The sequence below is a fragment of the Mesoplodon mirus genome (genome assembly GCF_964341445.2).
Source record: "Mesoplodon mirus genome assembly, chromosome: 5".
In the NCBI taxonomy this organism is placed as follows: domain Eukaryota; kingdom Metazoa; phylum Chordata; class Mammalia; order Artiodactyla; family Ziphiidae; genus Mesoplodon; species Mesoplodon mirus.
The window spans coordinates 124,631,764-124,650,366 of NC_138980.1; the positions used below are offsets into that span (position 1 = coordinate 124,631,764).

General features: G+C 35.6%; 1 protein-coding gene across 1 annotated transcript in view; it reads right to left on the reverse strand.

Annotated features, from left to right (window-relative positions):
• Window positions 1-3,318: 3,318 nt before the first annotated feature.
• The window catches only part of POLK (DNA polymerase kappa), a 77,542-nt gene continuing 62,257 nt past the window's right edge, over window positions 3,319-18,603 (reverse strand). Inside the window, exons 9-15 of the mRNA XM_082624122.1 lie at window positions 17,624-17,790; window positions 14,781-14,813; window positions 11,484-11,580; window positions 8,732-8,903; window positions 5,986-6,945; window positions 5,370-5,412; window positions 3,319-5,142 (exon numbers count right to left, since the gene is read on the reverse strand). Of these exons, the coding sequence (XP_082480248.1) occupies window positions 5,058-5,142; window positions 5,370-5,412; window positions 5,986-6,945; window positions 8,732-8,903; window positions 11,484-11,580; window positions 14,781-14,813; window positions 17,624-17,790 (1,557 nt within the window). The 3' untranslated portion in view covers window positions 3,319-5,057. The remainder of the gene's footprint in view (window positions 5,143-5,369; window positions 5,413-5,985; window positions 6,946-8,731; window positions 8,904-11,483; window positions 11,581-14,780; window positions 14,814-17,623; window positions 17,791-18,603) is intronic.

Consider the following 18,603-nt stretch of genomic DNA (forward strand, 5'->3'; position numbering starts at 1 on the left):
AGAGACCCTTTCTTGAAGGTGGTCCTTGGGATGAGTTGAAAGATGAATAGCTGTGTATGGTTACTGTGTATGGAGAGGGCAAAGGGGCATTCAGGAAGCACATTCTGGGCAGAGGGAGCAACTGAGCACGACACCAGAAGGGAGAAATAGCTTGGTTAATTCAGGAAACTGCAAGCTATGCAGTGTGACTTGACTGGGCTTGAATGCCAAGCCAGTATTTGGTGTGCACCATGAACACTGATTTTTGGGAACTCGCTTGTGCTGGCACCCAAGAGCCAATTGTTAAATTTTCAGGAACTTTGTGAACTGGTTGACATCGTGTCAATAGCTTGAAATCTGTCATGGTATTTGCACCATAGAAATCATCATACGCTGAAAATCAGTCCCCTTCTCAGCTCTCACTGATCCTGGACAGAGTTGAGAGCTTTGAAATCTTTTTTTGTTTTGTTTCTAATATGAGTGACGTTATGAAAACATTATGGCTAATGTGCAAAAAATGCACAAAATGGTTTAGAGCAGGAGAAGCTGTGAAATCAGTTGGAAGGTCAGAGTTTAGGCACTATTTATTAAATAGTAAATACTTTTTGTACTGAGTTGTCTAAAATGTTCATACCCAGGCCAATACTACTCTATTAGTGTATGTTATTAATTACTACAGCTTTATAATGAATCTTGCTATGTAATAGGGCCTGTCCTGCTACCTTATTATTCTTGGGCCTTTGCTCTTCCATATAAAATTTACGATCTACTTAACAACTTCCAAGAAAAACCATGAGAAGTTTTGTTTTGAATTTTATTGAACTTATAGAATAATTAGGAGAGAGTTATCTTTAAGATAGTCATTCTTCCTATTCATAAATAGGATTATTCTTTTAATTTACTCAGACTGCTTGTCTTTCAATAATATTTTGTAGTTCCTAAGTACTTAAACCTATTTTTTTTTTTTTGCCGTATGCGGGCCTCTCACTGTTGCGGCCTTTCCCGTTGCGGAGCACAGGCTCCGGACGCGCAGGCTCAGCAGCCATGGCTCACGGGCCCAGCCGCTCCGCGGCATGTGGGATCTTCCCGGACCGGGGCACAAACCCGTGTCCCCTACATCGGCAGGCAGACTCTCAACCACTGCGCCACCAGGGAAGCCCTGATTTTTTTTTTTTTTTAAGACACTGATTGGGTCTCTGTAATTCACAGCTGAAGTAAAATTCTGAAGTGATACAGAAAGCAGGGTGCTGAAAATAACAAAATCTAATATACAGAATTGGCTTAGTGTTTGAGGGAGGGGCTTTGAGGAGTGGCGATATATATCACAGGTTGGGAAGCTGGTGACTTGTTTGGAGATGATAAAATATTTGGTCAAATTGTCAACTTTGGCAATTTGACTTTGGAGAGCTGACCAAATGCTGATTGAGGCTGTAGCATTAGGGGAAACATTAGGAGAAAAACTTAAAATGTTGTCATGGGATGACTCTTTCTTGCTGTGTTCAGCAAAGTCCTAGCAGAGAGAAATGTACTTTTTCTCTGTTGAAGCTAGTAGCCTGCAGAGATGAAGGAGAACATCACCTTACTAAGGAAAGCGGTTCCTGCCATTTTTTTTGTTTTACTCTTTATCATGATATAGGTCACATATGAACAAGAATCTATAAAATACATACATACAGTTTAAATAATATTTTTAAAATAAACATCCATGCAGTCACCACCCAAGACAACAGAAGACTGTCAGCATCCCAGCAGTTCCATGTGCCATTTCTCAATCACATTCCCTCTTCTCCCCCAACAGAGGAAGTCATTATTCTAACTTTGGGGACAATAATATACTTGCTTCTCTTAATAATTTGATCTCATATGAATACATCCTTAAAGCAATATACACTGTTTTGAACTATATAAATGGAATCATGCTGATGGCATCCTTCTATGATTTGCTTCTTTTGCTCCACATTATGTTTGTGATATTCATCCACCTTCTGATTAGCTATTTCCTTCATTTTCACCACTGTGTAGAATTCTTTTGTTTGGATCTACATGAATATACAATGGTAGAATCTAACCATTCTACCCGTGCTGAATATTTGGTTTATGTCCATTTTTTGGCTATTACAGTGCTGCTATGTACATTCTTGCACACGCTTCCTAAAAACATGTTCAATAGTTTTCCCAAGACATTGTGTCAGTTATGGCTCTGGCAGGAAAAAAAATGTATTTTGAGATGACTTTTAAGAAAGGGACCATTTACAAAGTTGTGGACAGGGTGTGGGGAAACCACAAAAGATAGGGCAGCACCTCAGGGCTAATAAGGGCAAGGCTCTGATGCCACCCCTAGGATGAAGGGGTGAGGGCAAGGAAAGGATTATCAGAACCTGGAGAGAGAGCAGAAAATGACATATGAAGAAGTTGTGACCTTTCATCAAGGGACCTAACCAGCTTGACATGATTCCTCAAAAAGGTATATGAGGGAATAAACAACTTCATCTTCTTTCCTCCCTGAAACCTTCTGCAGTGGCTGCCCGCTGCCATGATGCCTCACTGAACTTAAAGCAGGGTGGAGGGCACAGAGTAAAATCAGGAGGGCAAATGGAAGATAACCAGCAAAGGCGTATATTTAGGAGTGCAGTTGCTGGGGTGTTGAGTGTGCACATCTTCAGAGTTACTGAAGAAGGACAAACCGTTTTCCAAAGAGATTGTTTTCAAATAAGAGTTGATATTGCTCCATATCATCACCAAAACTTAATATCATTGGATCCTTTCATTTTTGTGAATCTGGGAAAGGTATTATAATACCTCTTTGTGGTTTTTTTTTTTTTCATTTCCCTATAACTAAAATGGCTGAGGATGTTTTCATGTCTCTTGGCCATTTGGATTTCTTTCTATGTAAAGTGCCATCTAAAGACTTGTCCAAATTTCTATTGGCTGTCTTTTTCTTAATGATTCATAGGAATCATTTATGTATTCTGGATTACATATATACTGGATACTAGTATTTTGCCAATTATATGTGTTGCAAATATGTTCTCCCAGGTGGTTCCCTATATTCTGACTCTCTAAATAGGTAAGATTATAGGTGCTTATTCTTTGTGGTTTTGTTGTATTTTCTTTTAATGCCCCCAAACAAAATTATAATAAAAAGAAAATGAGTTGGATTATTAGATAAAACAGAAAAGGATGTGGAGAAAATTCTGGGCAAAGAAAATAAGAGTGAAAGCAACAGAGGTGGGAAAAGAGTGGAAAAGTAAGGAAACCATTTCTACTGGCTAAGATTAAACATTTAAAATTTCATTTTAAATTTTTATTAAATATTACTAAATGATAACATTCAATTAAATGAATCATCTAAGTGAAAATAATTTTAGTATTCACTCTAATGTTGAAAACACAATAAAAATGAACTTGAAACAAGATAGGATAGAAAAGAACAAATATGGTGCTATCTACTTTTCAATACATTAAATCACTGCTTCATTGAAGTTAATTTTGTAGAGAATTAATGTAAGTAAATCACACAATCAAGAAGCGTAGCTCTACAACTAGGTATTAACCATAGCGTATAATAATATTAGGCATGAAATTGGTATGTTAATAAACTAAGCCTAATTTTAAATCATCTAGTAATTTAAAGTCAAATTACCACTTTGGCCAAAGGTTGTGTGAGATCCTAATTTACGCTGTTCCTAAAACATTGTCTTTATACATTTAGGTAATGAGCTATAAAATATGAAAAGAAACAAAAATATTAGAACAAAAGATTCAGTTCCTTAAAGCCGTAATAGAAAATGGGTTCCATCTTCATGTTTCAATTAAATAATTGTTTTTTTGATAAAAACTCCTCTATTGATAGCACAAAAATATTTGGAACTACTTAAGCTAACTACTGTTAAGCTGTCTTCTTTCGCGAATGTTAATGAAAACATGATAGAAATATAACTAAGATAAATGAGGTGTTTTAACACACATTAATCTTTTGAATTGCACATTCTTCTCCAGAAGGTCATAATAAAAATGAAGTGAGTGTACAATTTATCCTTTTTTACAGATTTGTGTAAAGTACAAATATAACTGTCAAGAAATGAAATATTGCTGTTTAAAAGTCCTAGATAAGAAAATAATTACCATGAATCTTAGACTAAGTGTTTTTTTAAAGTGAACCAAGTGCTTATTCATTAGATAAAGAAAATTTTAAATTAAAAAAAATCAAATGAATAATCATATTTTAAACAAAAATTCTTTTAACACAGCAAACAATACTGTGACATTATTTTCCTGAAGGTAACAAAACCACTCATGCTAGTTCTGCTAAGCTAATACTCTTCATAGGACTTAAGATAAGTATTCATTATGAATGTTCATGAGGTATCTGAAGATACTAGGAGCTAAAATATAATTATACAAAGTTGTAGAAGATACTAAGATCAAACATAGCAGTCCAGTGCAAACAAAGTGGTTAAGTGCTAAAAAATTCTTATGCTAAAATAGGTTTATCTGAACTTCTGAGAGCCCTTATAAATGTAAGTTTTTATATTCACTATAAAACATAATAGGGCTTCCCTGGTGGCGCAGTGGTTGGGAGTCCGCCTGCCGATGCAGGGGACACAGGTTTGTGCCCCAGTCCGGCAGGATCCCACAGGCCACGGAGCGGCTGGGCCCGTGAGCCATGGCCGCTGAGCCTGCGCGTCCAGAGCCTGTGCTCCGCAGTGGGAGAGGCCACAGTGGTGAGAGGCCTGTGTACCGCAAAAAAACAAACAAACAAAGAAACCCCAAAAACATAATAAAGAAAGAAATCACTTCCTGATCCCATTCCTAACTTCTCATTTTAAAATTATCTCTAACAGGACTGATTTCCAATTGAAGTATAATGGAAGTGGAATTCTCATTGTTATCAAAAAAAGATACAGAAGTAAATTAGTATATATTCCAAATTCATATAAAGGAAATGTCATTTGGGGAGGGCTTATTGCACTTGCCTTTCACTCAATGAATCTGTAAGCCTGGAATGAGGAAGAATACATTCATTGATTATAAAGTAACAAGTTTCAATCAAAAATTAATGATAAAATGTTCAACGTTCATTTAAAAAATATATCAAGGGTGTGTCTGGGACTGTTTGGTTTTGATTTCTTTGATGCCGAGTGCTTTGTCATCAGTCCTGGCCTGGAATAAAAAAGAACATGCAATTAAAATGCATGAAGAACTACAAAACAAAAAACTATAAAATAATAAAATGCATGAAGAGATTTAAAAAATTGTTTATGCAAATAATTGATTTTAAAACTTTTACTTAATGATTTCTAAAAGCAAATTTTAACATTTCTTAAAAATCAGACCTCAAAATATAACAATTTCATAGCCAGCTTTATTAAAACTCAAATTAGCCATACCTGTTTGCTTTTGTCCCAATCTTCTGTACTTTGCCTGAGTTATCTTTAGAGGGAAGAAATTCCACAATGAATAACATGAAATAATTAAAAAGCTTTCTAAAAATTTAAAGAGTTAAGGTTGACTGATTAAAGATAATAAAAACTTCCTTAGTACTACATTGTTCGAATTTATATATACCAGAAACTAATGTATAGCATAATTTCTTTGTAATTTACTTGTTTCATTAGTATTACGGCTGATTTTGAAGTTGGGTTAGAGTCGGAACTACCAAAAAACAAGTTAAAGAGGCTTTTTGGCTATATAATTATAGTTAAGTCACCACTGTGCCTTGGCAAGTGTTCTCTGAAGGAATTTCTGTATTGATTAGATCACTCAGCTCCCTAAACCTTTGAGTTCATTCTGTGCTAAATCAAGCCCAAACCAGAGGTTTCCCAAAATTTAAAATCTAGCGTCTTCAGCTAATTCTAACCCACCGTTAAGGTAACTAACATTTTCCTAAATGGCAGCGTACATGAACTATCCCTTTCAAGGTATATGTTTCAGATTTAACAACAATCTCAATTTTAATAAAACATTCCTAGAAAATCAAGTTCTTTAAAATAACTGTAAACTCACCAGTACTTGTGGTGCTTTCTTTGGGTTGGTTAACTGGATTAACCTTATCCTTTCTGAGTTCCTGGATAATGCCTTTATTTAAGCAAACATCTACATGCACATTGAATAGGGTAAGATCTGAAGTCTTTTGTTCTAGGTTACAAACAGGACAAACGAGGACTTGGTCACTGATCACTTCACATAAATAAGGTTGTAGGGGCTCTTTCCTTCTTAATGACGCAACATCTTCATTTTCCAGTGAAACAGTGCAACAATTCTGAGGACAGTGTTCCATGTTAAACGATTTGCTTGGAAGACTAGAACATTCCTCTTTGCTGTGCTTATTACTTAGCGCACCTACACCTTCTGTATTAGATGGATTACCAGTAGTCTCTGCCAACGCTACAGAATCTACTGATGTGATCTCTGTATTCTTCTGATGAGTTTCATAATCCTGCTTCTCACAGACAGAAACAGAATCATGTACATTTTCTTTCTCGTTCACTTCTGTAGAGGAAGCATGTGAACGTGAGGACATTTTAGAGTTTCCACTGATGGAAGGTCCATCAAGACACACATCTACATGTTTATTAAAGGCTTCCAGACTGATGCTTCCCTGCTCCCTGAAGCAAACAGGACAGGTAAATATATGACAGTTATCTAAATTCTCCAATGTTTCTAAATTCTCACTCATCCTCTTCTTTAAAACTTGGAAGGATTGTGATGTCTGTAAACTTTGTTTATCTACAGTTTCACATTTAAATGTGTCCTGGTAGCTCCAATTCCTTTCAGATCGTTTTTTATCAAAGAAACTCTTCTTATGAGACATTTCTAGAGGTTTTAGAAACTGATCTTTGTCAGTTTTCTCTAGTATACACCTGGTGGCTGACAGGGCTTGGTTTCCAGGCTGTAAGAAGCCAATAATGCTCCTTTGTTGGTGTTTCTTCTCCTCTTCATTGGGAAAACCAGAGAGCCGCACCCCTAAATTAAACCAACCATAATTAATCCATTTCAAATTCAATAGAGACATTTTGCATAATACTATTATAACATATATGAAAAAGGCTGTTTAGCCAAAAATAATAAGCAACACTGTATTTTCTGAATTAAAGGATGCTTTTTCAAAGGTGGTATTATGAGTGGAAATTAACTTTCTTTATAAAGCTGGGTATACTAAATAGTAAGTATCTACTGGAGTTAGCATGATTATATAGGTCTTTCATTTAATACCTGACATGTGATACCATTAAATATCGAGTAACTAATTGGAGTCAATTGCATAGATTCTTTAGCTCCCTTTTTTGCAATAGGAGTTATTTTTTAGAGCAATTTTAGGTTCTCAGCAAAGTTGAGTAGCAAGTACAGAGAGTTCCCATATACTATCTGTCCCACACATGCACTCCTCCTCCACTATCAACATCCTACACCAGAGTGGTACATTTGTTACAATCAATGATTCTATACTGACACGACATTATTACTCAAAGTTCATAGTTTACATTAGGGTTCACTCTTGATGTTGTACATTCTATGGGTTTTGACAAATGTACAATGACATGTATCCACCATTAGAGCATCATACAGAATAGTTACACTGCCCTAAAAATCCTCTGTGCTCTGCCTATTCCTCCCTCCCCCCACCCCTGACAACCACTGATCTTTTTAGTATCTCCATAGTTTTGCCTTTTCCAGAATGTCATATGTTGGAATCATACAGGATGTAGCTTTTTCAGATTGGTTTCTTTCAGTTAATAATATATAAGTTTCCTCCATGTCTCTTCATGGCTTGACAGCTTATTTCTTTTCTTCTCCCCCACCCTCTACTCCAATAGCTCATTTCTTTTATGTGCTGAATATTATTATTCATATTATATTATATTCATATTCATATTATATTCATATTCAGATAATATTATTAATATTATCTGTTGTCTAGATGTACCACAATTTCCATTCACCTACTACTGGAGGACATCTTGGTTGCTTCCAAGTTTTGGCAATTATAAGTAAAGCTGCTATTAACATCTACTCTTTAGCTCTTTTAGTTAACATACTTTATTTAACATACTTTATTCACTGAAGCACATACTTCAGCGTGTGCTATTTTTCATATGTGAAAGTATGGCTAATGACTCATTCTTAGCAGTAAAGTTGGCATTTGGAGTGCTTATCCCTAAACATTCTCTCACTCGTTCACTTTGGAAACATGGTTCGTTTGTCTTTTTTTACCACGTGATGGCTAGAAATGTGGTTTTATAGTGCCACAATCCCTTATCTGTAATTCTGAAATCCAAAAAGCTCTGAAAATTGTAAGCAACAAATGGTAATTGATGACAAGATCGGTGTGAGACTATTTAGAGTCTTTACAACTCAGTGTGAATATTTTTTTGTTTTGCTACAGAAATAATAATGTGTTTGATCATGAAGTGCTGCTTCAGGTCCCAAAGGAGTATTATATAATATACTCAATATGCACTGAATTTGCTTTCTAAAATCTGAAAAGTTTAAAATTTTGAAAGATATCTAACCCCAAGAATTTCAGTAAGTAGTAAGGAAAAGAATGACTTTAACTGGTTCTTACTGGAATTAAACTAATGATTGTGGCTTCACATGCATCAGGTCCTAAGAATCAAGAAAAAAGGCAGTAGCATAAGTACAACTTCCTAAACAGGTTTAAGAAATAAAATGGAGGTGAGAATATTTCCCAAGTTGATTCCATGGAAAAGTCTAGCAGATTTAAGGAAAAACAAGTATAGAAAAGTCATACCCATAAGTCTTAATCTCAAGGGATGTGGAAAATCAGCATCAATTTCTGTTCTTAGCAATTCTTTAGCAATAGCAAATATTTCTTCTGCAGTAGAAACAACAGATGAAACTGTAGATGCACGAGTTTTTACTTCAAAATTCACATTCTTTAGCTTAATGGTAACAGTTCTACCCTGTAACAAACAGAATACATTATTATATATGGCTCTTTAACTTCCAGAAAAAAGTTATTTTACAGGTTAGAAAAATTCAGAAAGGTCTCTTGTGTACACAGACTACGGAAGTATTATTTATTTATTTATTTATTTATTTATTTATTTATTATTTACAAAAAAAATGGTAATGTGGAGATTTTGTAGGAGGAGGAGGAGTTGTTGCCCTACCCTCTGTGCCTAAACAAAACACTAATGAAAGACAGCAAAAACAAACACAATTTTGGCTTATGTTATAAAATAATGACTCAATCTTTAATGGTCTAGGGGCTGATCATAGAGTTTTTGTATCCACACTCCCTTCCCTATGTTTGTCAACTGCATCATATAATAGTTTCTATATAAGAGAAATTTCTAGGAAGGAAGAACTCCAATGACACACTAGCTGACAGGTCTTATAACGGCAAAACACTAAACTTACAATTTTAATTCTTTGGGGTTGAGATCATTCAATGTTAAAGATCAACATTCATTAAATAAAGACCCTAAAACAGTGCCTGATGTATATTAAATGGCAATAAATATCAACTATTACAATTACACAAAAACATGGTAATGAAAATTGTCATAAAGAATAACTGAAATCCATAAGTAATCTAAAAATCCCATTTTAGTCAGTAATTATTACTTCCCTCCCCAACTGACTTTTTATAAAAGACTTTCATATAAAGGGCAAAGTTAGGGGCTTCCCTGGTGGCGCAGTGGTTGAGAGTCCACCTGCCGATGCAGGGGACGCGGGTTCGTGCCCCGGTCTGGGAGGATCCCACATGCCGCGGAGCGGCTGGCCCGTGAGCCATGGCCACTGGGTCTGCGCGTCCGGAGCCTGTGCTCCGCGACGGGAGAGGCCACGGCAGTGAGAGGCCCGCGTACCACAAAAAAAAAATTAAATAAATAAAGGGCAAAGTTAATTGATTACTTTTCTTTTTACTGAATCCTTTTTTGAGGTTAATTCAGTACCTAAAAAGATAGGGGAAAAAATCTTTCTGAAGAGACTTCATTGAAAAGATCTTCTGGACAGCTCACACTTATTGTGTGCCTACTATATGCTAGATATTATGTTAAATTTATGTGTTAGAACTCCTTTACAGTTATTGCTTAATGGATACAGAGTTTCACTTTGGGATAATGAAAAAGTTCTGGAGATCAAAAGTGTTGATGGTTGTACAATCTGAATGTACTTAATGCCACTAAAATGTATACTTAGAAAGTTAAAACAGTAAATTTTGTTATGTATATTTTGCTGCCTCCTGGAGGTTGTGAGAGTAGGTTAGGCTTATTGACTCACTTCCAAAGAACAGAGTATGGAAAGGGAAAAATAGTAATTTCACAGTGGAGAAGCCTAGCAAACACAACTTTAACCAAGTGAGGATGGTTATTCTCACCTGTGATATCATGTGGCTATCATATACCTTGATGGGATGTGATGAGAAGGAGACTTCATTTCTGTGGCATTCTTTCTAAAAACCTATAACCCTGGTCTCATCATAAGAAAATCATCAGACAAACCCAGATTGGAAGACATTCTGCAGTATACCTGGCTAGTATCCCTCAAGACTGTCAAGGTCATGAAAAACAAGGAAATATGGAGAAACCGTCACAGACTAGAGGAAACTGGGAAGACATGAAAACTAAATGCAGTGTGGTTCCCTGGACTGAACCCTGGAACAAAGAGAAGAAGGACATGAATGGAAAAAAACAGGTAAAACAAAAATACTGTCTGGATTTAGTTAACAGAAATGTGTTAGTGTCAGTTTCTCAGTTTTGCAAATGTACTATGATAATATAAGATGTTAATAATGAGGGAAACAGGGTATACTGGAAATCTCGATATTATCCTTGTAACTATTCCATAAACCTGAAATGATTCTAAAATTAAAAGCTTATTTAAAAAAAATTTTAAAAAGAACTCTCTATATATTTAAGGTATAACGGAGAAGGATTATAAGAAAATAGTCATCAGATATCCCTTTCTTTGTAGTAACTTTTTATTGCTTTTGTATTATACTTTGTAATAACTCTACCTCTGTTCTGAGAATGTTGGAAAAATACTAAACATGGATTGTTGTGAGTGAAGATTATAAAATACAAAGTTCAAAGCCTTCCAGGTTTTGTTCTCAATGTGTTAAGCAACCTGGATTAAGGCCTTGAAACAAAATGCCTATTCCAGAAGGTCAATGTCTACCTGACAATGACATTAAAGGAAAATTGGAAAGGCATTTATAACAAGCACAGTTCTAGGGAAATCCTTCCCTATCCCTTATTCTTTACTGCCACTATAACTCTGATTTTGAACTTATTCAAATGTACTCTCTCTGGAATTATACTGGAATCACTCCAGCCTCATAAGTTGCTTCTCATAAAATGACCTCATCATAGGCCTCAGATAAGGGTCAAAATTCAATTTGTCTCTATTGAAGACAAGAACTCTCTTTTCTGACACATCCCAATTTGTATTTAAATGCAAAATCTAACTCTTGGTTTAAGGTAGCTTTTTATTATTAAAATTTAGAAAACTAAGAACACTGCATAAAAATAAAGTACCTTAAGTCCTTCTTTCTGCAGATCTTGAGCAAGTTCACTGCAAAGTTCTTGGCACAAGCTGTACTGTTCTTCTGCTTTACTTATCTCACTGAATGTCCTAGAAAGGCAAGAATGATTTTGGTGCACAAAGTAAACTACAATTCAGTATATTTTAGAAATGATATAGTACATGTAAATGGCCTAGCATTAAGTTATATTTTCTACATTACAGAATAAAGTTTTCAGATGAACTAAGATATGATTAAGTAAAAACATCCAAGATCTTCTTAAATAATGGAAGATTGTGTATAGCTAAACTGATTAGCAAAGGTGCATTTGCTCTCTACAAGATTTTTTAAAAGATGATTAAAGTCACCAACATATAAGGATAATGCCCTCAAAACTTACAAAACATTAGGATACATATGTATACAGACTCTGCTACAGAGGATTATCTTAAGAAAGTACAAATGAGAACAACATTCCAATTACTGAATGTGTATTTTCTGTAAGTGAATTATCTTCAAGTAGATTTAAGGGGTTGGTTCGTGGCACCTACATAAAGTCATCTAATAGGCAACCGGAAATGGAGGGCTGGTAAGATTAAATGTAGAACTTGTGACTTCATCTGCACAAGGGTATTCAAAGGTCATATTAACATAAAGACACTAAAGAGAAAGTGGGGTAACCAGTAAAAAAGCCCGAGCAAACCCTGAATAGTCATTCAGTGAAAAGTCCCCCTTCTAACTACTCCCAGCTACCCAGTTCTCTTCCCTAGTGGCAACCAATATTGCCAGCTTCCTATTCATTATTTATTCCTCTAGAATACTGTATGCATATAAAAGCAAACAAGCAAACATTTCCCCTATATAAACAGTAGAATATTAGATACATTATTTACCACTTTGCTTTTCTCATTCATCCTGGTGAGAGTTCCCTATAAGTAAATAATTTCATTTATATATGGCAGCATAAATTCTAATTTAAAGATGTAAGATCATTTAACCAATCCTCTATTTGTAGAAACTTATTTCCAATCTTTTGCTATCACACAAAAAAATGCAGTGCATAACCATGTATACATGTAAAATGACATGTGATTACACCAGTGGAATGTATGCCTAGAAAAAGAACTGTGGGATCAAAGTACATGTGTGTCTGTGATCTTGATAGATACTGCCAAATTGCTTGCCCCCTGTGGTAGGCAAAATAATGGTCCCTGAAGATGTTCAAACCCTAATCTCTCAGAATCTAGTACTTTACATGGTAAAATGAACTTTACAGATGTGGTTAAATTAAGATGGGGCGATTATCCTGAATTATCCAGGTAGGTCCATTGTAATCTCAAGGGTCCTTGTAAGAAGGAGGCAGGAGGGTAAGAGTCAAAGAAAGACAAAATGTGAGAGTTGAAGATAGAGAATGGGGCCGTGAGCCAAAGAATGCAAGAAGCCTCTAGAAGCTTTTAGTAAGGAAATGGATTCTCCTCTGGGGCCTCTAGAAGGAATGCAACCCTGATGACACCTTAATTTTAGGACTTCTGACCTTCAGAACTGTAACAGAATAAATTTGTGGTAATTAGTTATACCACCAATAAGAAACTAGTACGCCCTCCTTCAGAGTTTAATAGCTTTTTCACTCCCATAGTCTTGCCAATAGAGTGTGCATCTTTGCCAACTTGATTAGTAAAAAATGCTATCTCAGAGAATTTTCAATCTGAATTTCTTAAATTATATGGAGACTGAGATTATTTTCACATGTTTATAAAGCCATTTGTATCGTCTTTTCTGTTAACTAATTAGATCTTTGTTCACTTTTTTCTACTGGTTTGGTGGCCCTTTCTTAAGAAATATTAATATTAGTTAATACTCTTGTACAGCAAGCAATGTTCTCAATAACAAAAGACAAAATAGAGGAAAAAATCATTAAATAGGACGATACTATCTCACTTTTGGATGCTTTTTCCCCCTCTTTTCATTTGATTGCTTTTATGTAAATCACAGCCTAAAACAGCAATTTTTATCAAAGTCATTTACTGAGTGTGTTGTCTTGTAAAAGTCATTCATCTTTTCTAGGGAACCCCCTTGCACTGTTGGTGGGAATGTAAATGGATACAGCCACTATGGAGAACCATATGGAGGTTCCTTAAAAAACTAAAAATAGAATTACTATATGACCCAGCAATCCCACTACTGGGCATATACCCAGAGAAAACCATAATTCAAAAAGACAAATGCACCCCAATGTTCATTGCAGCACTATTTACAATAGCCAAGTCATGGAAGCAACCTAAATGCCCATCCACAAACGAATGGATAAAGAAGATGTGGTACATATATACAATGGAATATTACTCAGCCATAAAAAGGAATGAAATTGGGTCATTTGTAGAGATGTGGATGGACCTAGAGACTGACATACAGAGTGAAATAAGTCAGAAAGAGAAAAACAAATGTCGTATATAAACACATATATGTGGAATCTAGAAAAATGGTACAGATAAACTGGTTTGCAAGGCAGAAATAGAGAACAAACATGGACACCAAGGGGGAAAAGGGGGGTTGGTGGAGGTGGTGGGATGAACTGGGAGATTGGGATTGACACGTATACACTAATATGTATCAAATAGATAACTAATAAGAACCTGCTGTATAAAACATAAATAAATAAATTTCAACAAAAAAAAAGTCATTCAGCTTTTCTGATCATGAATAATATATGTGCAAAATGAACACAACCTTATACTAGGTCCGCGGTTCTTAAATGTCTTAGTGGAACTTTGGTTTTTTGAGGAGATAAGCGAGGGACTTTTCAAATGACATATTTTCCAAAACAATAAGGTTCCATCAAGATTTCATTTGACTTCAAATAAGATTGTAAACCACTGAACTAGATCACCTCTAAGCTCTCGTTCATCAGTATCTTACTATTTGATGCCTATGGTTATTCACCAATATTTGAAGAACTTCAGGAAGAATTTCCATCATCATTTCTTAAATTTCCCAAATAATTACTCAGTATAATTTTTCTTATAAATAAGTCTAGAAATTAAGATTTAGAATCCTAAAATGCTTGGTTTTCACTGAATAGGAACAAAACCAACATTTAAAAAAATAACTGCAGTTAAATTTTTTCCCATTGAGAGCACAGCAAGCAAAGATAATAAAGCATTGCACTGGAATATTTACCGTAGGAGTATCAGCTGCTGAAAACTGTTACTTGGTTTGCAAATAGATATTTAAATTTCAGTGATAATTTACTAAAAATTAAAAATTAGTTTAAAATAATACAAATTATGAATAATTAGTAACAAAACATTACCTCTCAACACTCATGCTTTTCCTCTCTCCATCCCTTGAAATTAAAAAAAAAAAAAAGCTTTTATTTGCTTTCTCAAAGACTGAGTTTCTTTTCATCAACCAAGATGATTTTACATCAGTTACCCTTTAGAGATCTCAACGTTTTACATTAAAAGTTATACATCATGAAACACAGTGAGTTTTTTAATCTAAAAATAAAACTATCACCAAAGAATGTAGAAAGATATGCTAATATAATTACATGTGTGATGGATCAAGTCTATATCTATCAAAGAGAATAAATTTGAAAACAGGATGATATTATAAATTGTTTCTATTAAAAGCCTGAATATAAAAAATCACAACTTATAAAAACCAACAGAAGGTAGTAGCATAATGGCTTGCAGTTATAAGATATAATTAAATTTTAAATAATTTAATATCCATTATCTAGTTTTTGGCCTAGTACATTAATAATAGCCTATTTATTATTCACTTATACCACTCTATGGAAGCTCAGTCAAAATTTGCCATACAGCAATAGGATGATGACTGGGAATCTGAACCACCTAGTTTGGTTGGATTCTAGCTACTTTGGTAGGAGTAGTTAAAACCAAAAAGCTGAAATGACATGTAGATTATTCATTTTCCTAATATTTCACAAACCAATTATGAATCAAGCACTGTTCTAGGCCTTGGAGATAACAGTAATGAAGAAAACAGACCAAGTGCCTGCCTTTAAGAAACTTATATTTTAGGGACCTCCATGGTGGCACAGTGGTTAAGACTCTGTGCTCCCAATGCAGGGGGCCTGGGTTCGATCGCTGGTCAGGGAACTAGATCCCACATGCGTGCCACAACTAAGAGTTCGCATGTCACAACTAAGGAGCCTGCAAGCCACAACAAAGGAGCCCGCCTGCCACAACTAAGACTCAGTGCAACCAAATAAATAAATTAAATAAATGTTAAAAAAATAGTTATAGGGCTTCCGTGGTGGCGCAGTGGTTGAGAGTCCGCCTGCCGATGCAGGGGACATGGGTTCGTGCCCCGGTCTGGGAAGATCCCACATGCTGCGGAGCGGCTGGGCCCGTGAGCCATGGCCACTGAGCCTGCGCGTCCGGAGCCTGTGCTCCGCAATGGGAGAGGCCACTACAGTGAGAGGCCCGCATACCGCAAAAAAAAAAAAAAAAAAAGTTATAAAGAAACATATCTTAGTGGAGGGAGACAAATAAACAAACACAGCAGTAAATATGGAACAGGTTAGAAGGGGAGAAGTACTACAGATTAAAAAATAAAGCAAATTAGGGAAACAGAGAATGTGGATAGAAGGGAAGGTAAGTTTGCTATTTTATATTGTTAAAAATTACCTATGAGTTTCACTTAAAAGCATTACCTGCATCTCTACCACAGGTGAATATGTGCTATGTTATATTAAAAACTATATTGCTTTCAAGCACTATGGAATAAAAAGAGGATAATTTTTGGATTAAAGAAGAAAGTTTTATTTCTCATCACCTTCATATACTGGATTATTTATAGTACTGTGATGTCTTTCTCTTATCTTTCATTATATCCACTCAAGATCAAAGTCAGCTACCTGGACTTGAAAGAATGAGGAGCATGGAGACATGAGAAAAATAATAGCACATGCCTTGCAATCTCTGTAAGATTTAGCATGTCTAATTGGTTAATGAGACTTATTTTATATGCCTCCTCAGTAATCTTCTTGTTTTCCTTTAGTTTAACTATATGAATATAAAAGAGTTATTTTGAGGGCAGGCTAACAAGATGATAACAAAATCATAAAAATAGTGCCCAGTGTTAATTTTCATTCTTGTTTTTAGTGCCTTCTTTTCACCCACCCTAAACAGTGTACCCTTCTAGCTCTGGGATCCTTCTTTTTTTTTTTTTGTAGTACACGGGCCTCTCACTGTTGTGGTCTCTCCCGTTGCGGATCACAGGCTCCAGACGCGCAGGCTCAGCGGCCATGGCTCACGGGCCCAGCCGCTCCGCGGCATGTGGGATCTTCCCAGACTGGGGCACGAACCCGTGTCCCCTGCATCAGCAGGTGGACTCTCAAACACTGCGCCACCCGGGAAGCCCTGGGATCCTTCTTTTTAAGACCTGGATGAAAGAGTGGCAGGGAGGAAACACAGGGCCTCTCCTCTAGCCGTTTCCTCTTCTCTTAGATCTTTGCATGGCTGGCCCCTTCAGGTCTCTGCCTCTGGAGAACCGCTGCCAATGCCATCTCTTACCCCCCAAGTCAATGTCTATGCCCCCACTCTGCCTTACTTTCTCCATTTGTTTATTTGGTTACTTTTTATTTCCCACACTACTCTTCAAACTCCATGAAGGCAGGACTTGGTCTTGTTTACTGCTATTATCCCCAGTGCCTAGAACAGTGCCTAACACAAAGTACTCAGTACTGAATGAATGAATCATTTACAAATCTGGAAAAGAGAAGAAATACAGGTAGTTCATGAAGGCTTTCAAAGAATCGTTAAGTCTACTTGCTTAAAGGGTGAGTTCTGGAGAATGAGCCATCTTTCTTACCCCCACAATCTGATCACCAGTATTCTTACGTTCTGAACAAAGAACAAGGCAGGTACAGAAAAGAAAGCACCCATCATTCCTCTTATCCCTCTATCCAACTGCTGTAGCCAACAACCTAGGAGTGATTTTTTATTCCTCTTTTCCTTTTCTCTCACATCCAATCTTTTGACTCTAATTCAAAAATTATATTCTGAATTGAGCTAGCCTAAAAGAAATTTAAAACATGTTATCCTTGTAGTCTCTATCTCAATGGTGAAAACTGTTATTTCAGCAAATGATAAAAAAAAGCAGAATAATTATAAATACAGATACCTTGCCAGGTGTGTTGAACCTAGACCCAGGGAAATATGAAGGAAATAATGCCAAGATGTTTCAGAGAAAAGGAGAGAAAGTAATGCCCTCTGTTGGTAGAGTTCTGTACAAGTAATAATTCCAAGGGCCTTCAACATTTTCTCTGTAACTTTTCCTATTCCAGAAACCTAGAAAAGAATCAATTTATCATTAATACATTTTAAAATTAAGATAAGAAGTGGTATTATAATCTCATCATACATTTTATAACTAATAAAAGGTATAAATAATGTGCCTAGTTTCGAAAGTCACACAAGAGAATGGCTTTAGTTACTTTTTGGCTATATTTCCTAAACTAGTGTTCCATGAAAATTAAAAATTTTTAATTCCATGGAATTTTAAAAAAGCATTTAAAAAAGAGTTCTGTGGTCATATAAACTTGAGGAATGGTAGGATAAACAACTTTTTATTCCCTTTTAATTTTTTAAAATTGAAGTATAGTTGACGTACATTATATTAGTTTCAGGTGTACAACACAGTGATTCAACATTTATATACGTTATGAATCAATCACCACAATAAGTCTAGTAATCATCGGTCACCATACAAAGTTATTATAATATTACTGACTATAGTTTCTATACTGTACATTACATCCCATGCCATTTTTTTTATAACTCCAAGTTTGTACCTCTTAATCTTCTTTACCTATTTTGCCCAACTCCCCACCCCCTCCCCTCTGGAAACCACCAGTTTGTTCTCTGTAACAATGAGTATGTTTCTAGGATAAACAAACTTTAAATGAACTTTTTTATTGTAAGAATAATGAATCTTCAATAAATTAATATCTCTTGTGACCCACCAAGGGTGGTACATTCCAAAGTTCTTTGACCCCAGAACGTTTCTAACAGAACACCCATTCATACCTTAAAAATACATTGGAAAACACTGCTTTATAGCTACATCTTATATATACTAAGCTATTCAGTAGTCATTATACA